Genomic DNA, 9,230 nt, shown 5'->3' on the forward strand with positions numbered 1-9,230 from the left:
GTCGGAGCGCCAGAGAGTAGTTTCCGCGAGCTTGATGCATTCGATGATGTTTTGGCCGACTCGATCGATTGAAGAAAAGATGTCCACTACTAGATTTTAGGCCTCTAGCAACGGTCGCAAAATAGTAGCAATAGGTCAAATATAGATGCGATAGGTACCACTTGCAACTAACTCTAGTTGCAAGCCGTTGCAAGTACCTTTGTGGTAATAGCTGCTTTGCAACGGGTTTTTGATCCTTGTGGCAATACTAGTAATTGCCATGCAATGAACCATTGCTTTAGAGAGGTGTGGCAACTGCTGATGTCGCAGTAGTAGTAGCTTATTTGGCATCACTAACAGCAATTTGACATGTTCTTCAGTTAATGAACTTGAGCTCCAGTGTTTAGCTCGATCATAACTATTTAGCCTGGCTAGTTTGCTTGCTGTCTGTTTTGCTGCTTTAACCTGAAAAGTTTGTATCGCTGAATGACTGACTGACTGGCTGAAATGTTTCGCTCCAAAGTTTCTATCGCTGCTTTAACCTGAAAACTATCTAGTTAATGCTAGTTGCATGACTGAGGACAGCTTGTTTCTGTATGATGTGTGATCTTTTCTGTGATATAAGTGCTATATTTGGTTTTAGTTTAATCTGGAATGACTTGTTCTATATATTTAACAATAATTGGTTATTCTCTAGACTCCAAAAATTTGGTTATCCTCCACTAAAGTATCAAGTATGCCATAAAGTTCTCGGATGACATTAAAATTTCCTAGAACTAAACAGGATAATGGCACCATGATCATGCAAGTTCTAGGTTTAATATTTTGAGTCATGGAACCTGATTGAAATGATCAGGACATGCCTCCCTGAATTTAACATTGCCAAGGAATTCAATTATAATTAGAGAAGGCTGATCAATTACTTGTTATTTCAAGTCATATTAATCTCCCTGAATTTATACTTCTGTTATCACTCCCTGAATTCTATTTCCATATGATTTTATTTGGTCATATGCTCCTTTATGTATTCTTCAGCTTGTTACAGTTCATGTGTGGATCCTCTGTTCTAATTCTTGTATGTCATGCAAATTCTGTACTCATATCTTGGATACCTAAGCATATTCCCTAGGCTTTCATGAGTGCTCTTATATATTCAATTGAGTCAAACCAGGCCAGGCAAATGTTTTTCCCCATTTATAGTTGCAGCAGTATCTAGGACAAGTATAATTGTCTTTTTCTTAACAAATATAATGTTCCTTAACAGCAGTGGATGATGATGATGATACACATAAAACCTAATGGTGATATTTCTATCCTTTTATTATAGTCCATGGCCTGCAAATTAAAGTAATACCTAATCAATGAGCAGTCACATTTATCCGCAAGTATTTTTACTGATAGATCTGCATTGGTGTTGAGTAGTATCCAGAAAGAAAGCCTGTGTTGCATGGTGTAGAAATAGCATCAGATAGGCTAATTTCTGACCTGTAGAGCTGCTCCATTTTTTGTGTTGCTGTTCATCTGCACTAACAGAGGTGTTCATATGTATTTTTTGCTGTTCATTTGAAGGTGTTCTCTTTGGCTTTTCAGGTGTGCACTGGTGTCTTTGGCTTCATGGACGTGTGCACTGGTGTCTTTAGCTTCCTGGAAAAAAACGAAATATTAACTTGTAACTTATACATGAGAGCTGTCGGTCCTGGACGTGATAACCTATCAGTATGCTGCCAGAGTTTGTCATGTAGAACTTGAAGTTTTAGCTGTCAAGTTTGTTTTAGTTCGCCGCATGTTACTGAATGTTGATGCCCTAGTTCTCTGAAAACTGGATGTTTATGCACCCATTATCACTATGATGGTTCTCTGTGATTATAAATCTGAGATTATCAATCTGTGATTCGGTTCTGATCCTGTCCAGCCGAACAATGTTTTTGAGGCACTGGAATTTTTTTAGGGCCAGGAATTGAAGCAGACCAGGATTAAGTGAGAAGCCCAGGATCCACTTGATCCTGATCAGGATGGAAAACAGGCCTGGATTGTAAAATGGGCTGGAACGAGGCCTAACATGTTCCGCTCAAAAAAAAGTATCCTAACATGTTTCTTCATCAAGTCTCCGTGAGTTTTCTTTTATTTTTTTGAAAGGAAGTCTCCATTGAGGTTGGACATGGTGAATCCATAATAATCTGTCATGCATTGATCCAATCAAAGTATTTCGAATCAATGATCCAATCCCGATGTAAATGCCCTTGAAGTCCTGATGCAGCAGTTTACATGAATTGTGGTTATCAACCTACCGACCTGGGCATTACAAAAATAAAGGTGCTTTGGTTTATTAAGCACAAACTGGTCACCTCTCGCTCCTCATTTACCCAGTCCCAGTACAGCCAAGATGTACAGATTTCTAGATTTATTTGCAAGCATTTGAAGAGAAAATAGCTCTCGGCAACTTCAATTTCACACCAAAAGTATCATGGAGCCAGGACAGCATTTATGGCATGTGTGCTGACCAAACATCACAAAGACTAGAAAGTGGCATTTTCATGAAGAGTTCATGTCTTTAGTAACCTTCATATATAATCCATAACAAGGTACTATGTACAAATAGCAGTTTATGCATCGAACAAAGTTACTTCACACTAGACCATCATAATTTCAACTGCAGAAACACAGTACGAGCCCCTTATTTTCAATGATACATCTCAGGAGATTGACATACTTAACCTGAGCACGTGATTCATGTAAACAAATCATGATGCGATGCCAAGAAGCTTCAGGATGTCATTCTGCAGAAAAAATTGCAACAATGAAACACATCAGCATTTAATGGAACAAAGATATGCAACAATGTAGTTGGGAGGAAGAGAAACCCACCTCTAACTTCAAAGGAGAAGTCGTAGGAGCATATCGCTCAACAACCTTGCCATCTTTATCAACAAGAAATTTGGTGAAGTTCCATTTAATTCCATCTCCAAGGAAGCCTCCTTTCTGTGATTTCAAGTACTTGAACAATGGCCCGGCATCCTTACCATTCACATTAATCTGGAAGACAGTGAATGACATTTTGAGTATGCATGCATGTATATCCAATAAATATATAGTTTGCACAGAACACCAGGGATCACCAAATACTCCATCTGATTCCAAATGGGATACATTTGGACCCATGCACAGGAGTCAATATGTAAAAGGAGAAATGCCAGATGGAAACATATTTGGAATAAGAATTTGTTGATCTTCTTCCGTCTTATCCTTAATAAAAACCTATAAAGTCTTTATATTTCTTTCTAAAAAACTCACTGACCGACTAGTCTAGCTACCTACCTACCGTCGCAACCTCTATAATAGATCTATCCCACTCTGTCGAAGCAGCACCTTTCCTTTTTTTCTAAATCAGTCGGTCATAATTTTTTTTCTTCTCTTTCAGCAGAAGAAAGAATTATTTTATTTGATTATTTATTCTTTTATTTTATTTTTGTTCTGCAGATAATTCTGGTCAGTTTGCTAAAACACAGAGAGAGACTTTCCTGATATGAACTGTCAGACCTTGTAAGCTATAAGATAGCAGCTTACTAATAAAAAAAGATTTATCAGAGGATATGAAAAAAATATTAGTGACAGTAATGGAGAAAAAAATACAGTGATAGGATTAATACTGACTTTCAGCAGTTTCCTGTTCTATTCGTTGTGTTCATATTCCAGCTGGAGGTATAGTACATTAACTGGACTTTCGTAATGGACACAGGGACCACAACAAAATTCAAGTATGCAAGAAACAATAATAATCAAAATGGATGTGGAAAATTGATGATTGTTATGAAATGTGCCCAATAGAATCAAGACATGACAATTAAGGTAGAAGACCCTCAATTCATATATTGATGTTATTATTATTGTTATTCCAAAAGAAGTAAAAGCAACAAGTACCCCCGAATTTAAGTTTCTTACCTTATCAAAAATAGGAAACTCTGCTTTGAACCTAGTACAAACTGTCTCCTGAATATCTTCATTGCTGCCAGGCTCTTGACCAGCAAATTGGTTGCATGGAAATGCAAGTATCTCAAGGCCTAAACCCAAATAAAGAAAAGAATCTAAATGAAGTAAGGTTTGTTTATTAGGTAAAAATACATGTTTTGATTATCTTAGGTAAAATGAGTCCGCACAGGATCTCAGTTCCGTAAACATACCTTTTGTTCGGTACTTGTCATACAAGACATTCAGCTCTTTGTAATTTGAATTAGTCAATCCACTGCAAAAATAGAGTTAAACCAATGAACCTCCAGTTTTATATATATACTTCAACCGTGTAATAAAATAAAAACACAGCTATATGGCATATATCTCAGATATAGAGACATCTTATCCAGTCCTACAATAGTTACCCCGACGAGAAAAGAACATGTACAACAAACCACAAGTTTGCTACACTGGAATGATTTGTTTGGAACATGACTGGTCTGTAACATGGCCAGCAACAAGCAACAATAAATATGTGACTAAGAACAGAATATCTAATGTCACATTTACCATTCAGAAACCACACAGGAAGCCTTATTTCTCAATTATAGCATAGCAGAACCAAAATGCATTCCATGGCAACATGAATTCATTGCGTGTTTCAGTTTACAACAGATACAGAATATTGTTATCATGGCATTCTAAGGAAAACAGATACAGGTAGGTCTATAATCTTGATAGACATAGCAAGCATTTATAAACTTCCCCAAATATAGAAAAAGTAGATCAACAAGATTTCTGATAAAACGAATGAATCAAAATATTGGTAATAGTGAACCTGTACTCATGAGAGGACCATTATTTTTTTACAAATTTACAATATTGTCTGATACTAACAGCCTCATAGATAGAAACAGACAAGGAATTTCAGGTTCAATTCAAAATTACCATTGCGATGCAACATTAACAATAAGAAGAACCTTTCCAGCATACTCACTCAGTTTAACGTCATTGCCCCGAATATCCTTGAGAAGAACCAAACATCAGTTCACAAATGAATATGTGAAGAATGCTATTGAGTACACAAATAACTATTTTTAGTTACAGAAATTATAAGAAACTCTTTAAGTCTAGTTAATCATGCCAAGTGAAAAAGGTCCACAACTTCATCCTAGACTATTGCAACTTGCAAGTTATGAATCTGGCACCAAAGCTACCATACCAAGTACATTACCGAATACTGATCTTACTGCTGTCTATCACGCCCTGAGCGAACAGTATATACATACACACGCTATGATAAAGATAATAGATATAAGATATTAGATCGCTTTTGACATAAGTATTGCCAAAAAGTTCATCTTTGCAGTGACAGCAACAGAGTCCAGCCCACCTAAATAAGGAAAGGGTGGCGTTTCAGCTCCAGAGGGCCTAACAGAGAAAAGCCAAATCCTACGGTTCCACTATGGTGACATGATCCTTCTCATGTTCCCTCAAGTCAACACTTGTTTATTCCCCATACACCACTAGCCATATACAGATCGATCAACTACATAATCTTCAGAACAACGCAGCAGGAAGTAGGAACAATAAAATCAGCACCCCATCCGCAATTAGTACCACGGAAATTTCACAACAAAATGAGCAATCTTGGCGACTAAAACCACCATCCTACTACTACTTGCTCCAATTTGAAGCAAGATTTCACTACCCTAACAAAAGAAAACCCAACTATTCCACCAGACCATGAGGCAATCAATTGGCGGAAAAGTAAAGGAGAAGAACGCTTAGCAGATCTCCCCGCATCAGGAGGCAACAGCTACCAACCTTGACGGCGATGTCGTAGATGGAGGCGGGAAGCTCGTCGGCCATGTCCGGAACCGTAGGGGCACGGGAACGGGAGACGAAGGGAATGGCGAGGGCGAGGACGGCGAGGGACAGCACGATTCGGGGGCCGCTGAGCCCGCCTCTAGTAGCCGCCGCAATCATGAGGGTTGGCGGAGGGGTGCGGCAACTAATGGCACACCAGCCGCCAGCAGTGATAGGGCTGGTTTAGTACACCGATACTAAAAATATTAAATATAGATTAATTATAAAATTAATTGCAATTAACAATATGAATCCATTAAATCTAATTAGTTCATAATTTGACTATGTTGTGTTAAAGTAAACATATGCTAATGATAGATTAATTAAGTTTAATAGATTCATCTCATGTATTAGCCTTCATTTATGCAATTGGTTTTATAATTAGTATTTATTTAATACTTATAATTGGTGTCCAAACATCCGATACGATGGGACTAAATTTTAGTTCGGCGAATACAAACAGCGTCTTAAAGTTTGATCGGAGCATCCACACCAGTTTTTGGTTTCTTTTTTTCTCTTGAAGAAATATGTGACCGTTACTAAGGCAGTCTCAATGGGCCAGGTCATCTAGTTTCCATAGCATCATCTAGTTTTCGTGACATTAATTAGGCTGCCAAATCAGTAAGTTGGTAATGTGACATGTGAGTTAATGAGGAAAGAGAAGGAAATCGTTTCTCATGCAGGAAACAGTGTTGGCGGACGCACCGATGAGCGAAGAAACAGCCAAATCTACGATGGAGCGAGCGCATCATTTCCAAGCCACGTGTTTTACTCGTCCTCCCGGATCCGCTGCGTCATCTCCCTCTCCTCGCCGCCGTTCCTCCCTTCCACCAGCTTGAGCCCGCAAAAGGATAGCGTGCTCCCGTGCTCCCAGCTTTCGCTTTGCTGCGCTTCCGCGCGAAGGAGTCCATCCGGCGCATTTAGATCTCCCTTATAAAAGAGATCTAAATGCTCAGTTAAATTGGAATGTGCGATAGGAATAATTTAATGGATATTATTCCCCATAAACTGTGGGTCTCATCTTTATGTCAATTCATAAGCTTGACTTAATGGCTGTGGGGAAGGATGGCAAGGCACGTCAAATTCCTGTATTTTAAGTATTTCTATCCCGTTTCATTATTTCCTTCTTTTTATTCAATCAACACCTAGTGAACTGACCTTTGTGGCTTCCTTCTTATTTTCGATCAACACCTAGTGAACTGACCATTGTGGCTTTGGATTTGACCTGATCATGGATCGGATTGGGTTGGGTAAAAGAATTCGATATTTTTTCTTCGGCCCCAATACCTGATCACGGGGCTGGATTATTTAGCCTAAACCCGTCCCGACACGTGGCCGGGTTCAGATTGGGTCGCGTTAAATTTGATTTTTCATGTATAATTTTTTAGGCCATGTTGGATTTTTTTTGAATTCTAGGTCAAAGTATTAATCTCATCGTCACCTACTTCCACTTGTTTGAGAACTTGAAGAAGATATAGCGAACTCAAGTATTAAGCAAGATCATTGCTCATGAGCTATCTATGAATATGGACAAAGAACCTTCTCCTTCAAGTCAAGATCTTGGTACATCATACAAAGAAGAAAAGGAGAAGAAGACTGAAGATAAATTAGAATCTTCCACATCGAGCAAGAAAGCTCAAGAGCAAGAATCAAGCTCAAATTCAAGTTCAAGTGAAGCTTCAAGCTCAATTGATGACATGTGTCCTGTAGCCCCCGAGTCTTTAATCCAAATTTCCAGGTTTGGAAAAAAGGATCCAAAAGGTTGTGGCATGGGTTGTGTAAGAGAGTAAGAGTTTGAATTGATGGTTAAAATGGGTAAATTGGTTCAGAAATTCAAAAACTTCTTTTTTCAGAACATTATCCCTGAAAAAATGGTTAAGCAAATAACTTTCCCAAAGTAATCCGAAATTACCGCTCAAAACAAATCTTATCCCATAAAAAACTTTTCGCATTCTGCACAGTAAACTTGGGCCCATCGCTGGTTATTTATCCGCGTGGTGGCCTAAGGTTTTACTCACCCTTTCACATGTGCTTTTTACTGCTCGAGCCTTTCGTCTTCCTCTGTCTCGCAGCCGCCGCCACTTCCAGAATTAGATCTAGGTCATTTGCGTTGCAAGAATTAGTCACCCAATTCATCCTTCTCCCCAAAAGCCCTGCTCCGCTGCCTCTCTCATCGTAGCCCCCCAAGCACATGCGAGTGAAGCATCTGGTGACCACAAGGATGGCCGGCAACAAGCGAGGTGCCTACTAGGGGAAGGATAAGGAGTGTAAGGCCGCCACCACCGCCAAAGATGGATGGAAACCAAGTAAGTTCTCCGAAGCTGATCTCCAGGTCCTCGTTGATGAGGGTCTTCTCCAGAGCAAGGAAGTCATCCAGTGGCACCCTGCTACTCGGGACAAAAGGCCATATGAAGGAGTTGATGAGATTATTCTTTTTCAATACTTCGTCGAGCGAGGATTAGCCCTCCCAACTTCTAATTTTTTTTGTGGTCTCCTTTTTTACTAGGGAATCCAGTTGTATCATCTTAATCCCAACTCCATCCTTGACATTTCCATCTTTGTTCAGTTCTGTGAAGTATTCTTAGGAATAGAGCCACACTTCGATCTCTTCACCTATCTTTTTGTTGGGTGTTTCTTATGCCCAATAGAATATGTATTCCGCAAGCGCACAGAATTCACCGTTATAGCACTTCACCTTGGAGTATTCTAGGGTATCATAAATTTCCACGGGGAAGCACTATGTTCTAAAGAGTATCAAATGAACAGTCATAAACTTTACTGGAGATATCCACCGACTAACTTAGTAGGGGTAAGCAAGATAAGATATGATAAGATAAATAGCCAGTCAATGACCATTTGACACAGGAGACTGTAAACCTTAGAGCGGTAAGCAGTTGGGAGAAAAACGAGGGAGAAAGACTCCTAAAACACTTCTAGACTAACGAGCTAACCTCTCTAGACTAAACCTTGCTTCTAACTAGTTATCGGGAACCTAGAGCTTACTTTGGCGGTTGGAAGAGGAAGGACTTTAGAAAGGGGTGAGAGGGGAGTCCAATGGCAACTGCTACTACTGCTATGAAAACACCCGAACGTGGTGGACTACAAGGGACGGACAGGGCTGTCACCACCTGCCGCCTACCACACTATTCCTTGGGGTCGAACACACTTCCTAGCTACCACTAAGCTAGACACCACGTCTGTACTTGGTGTTAGGATTTCTTTTGAGGTCTTCAAGAGAAATCCCCCTCAACCTAGGGACCTGACTTGATCTCCCTAGTCCGGGTGAGAAAACCCGTAAGGTAAGATCCTGATAAAACAAGAAAGGGAACAAAGCCTAAGCTAGAGGATAAAACTTCTGCGCACAAGCTGAATAACTTGGAAACATAAATAAATGCAGAAAGTAAGCTAACTCGAAAAGATAAAGAAGATAAATT

At 39.5% G+C, this 9,230-nt stretch overlaps 1 protein-coding gene across 1 annotated transcript; it reads right to left on the reverse strand.

The window, feature by feature from the left end:
- Positions 1–2,476: 2,476 nt before the first annotated feature.
- LOC112903154 (probable glutathione peroxidase 2) lies at positions 2,477–5,952 on the reverse strand. The gene is made up of 6 exons (XM_025972367.1): positions 5,755–5,952; positions 4,876–4,952; positions 4,158–4,219; positions 3,919–4,037; positions 2,845–3,012; positions 2,477–2,756 (listed from the first exon to the last, which is right to left on the reverse strand). The coding sequence occupies exons 1-6, from the start codon at positions 5,914–5,916 to the stop codon at positions 2,721–2,723; spliced, it is 624 nt and encodes a 207-aa protein (XP_025828152.1). The 5' UTR covers positions 5,917–5,952; the 3' UTR covers positions 2,477–2,720.
- Between the last annotated feature and the right edge of the window lie 3,278 nt (positions 5,953–9,230).

Source organism: Panicum hallii, chromosome 8, assembly GCF_002211085.1.
Source record: "Panicum hallii strain FIL2 chromosome 8, PHallii_v3.1, whole genome shotgun sequence".
Lineage (NCBI taxonomy): Eukaryota > Viridiplantae > Streptophyta > Magnoliopsida > Poales > Poaceae > Panicum > Panicum hallii.

Excerpts from the sequence above, each read along its gene's own strand:
- LOC112903154 (XM_025972367.1), bottom strand. The coding sequence starts at position 5,916 with ATGATTGCGGCGGCTACTAGAGGCGGGCTCAGCGGCCCCCGAATCGTG. Across the intron at positions 4,953-5,754 it reads TCTACGACATCGCCGTCAAG|GATATTCGGGGCAATGACGT; the intron begins GTTGGTAGCTGT and ends GTTCTTCTCAAG. Across the intron at positions 3,013-3,918 it reads AGTTTCCTATTTTTGATAAG|ATTAATGTGAATGGTAAGGA; the intron begins GTAAGAAACTTA and ends ACTGTCTTCCAG.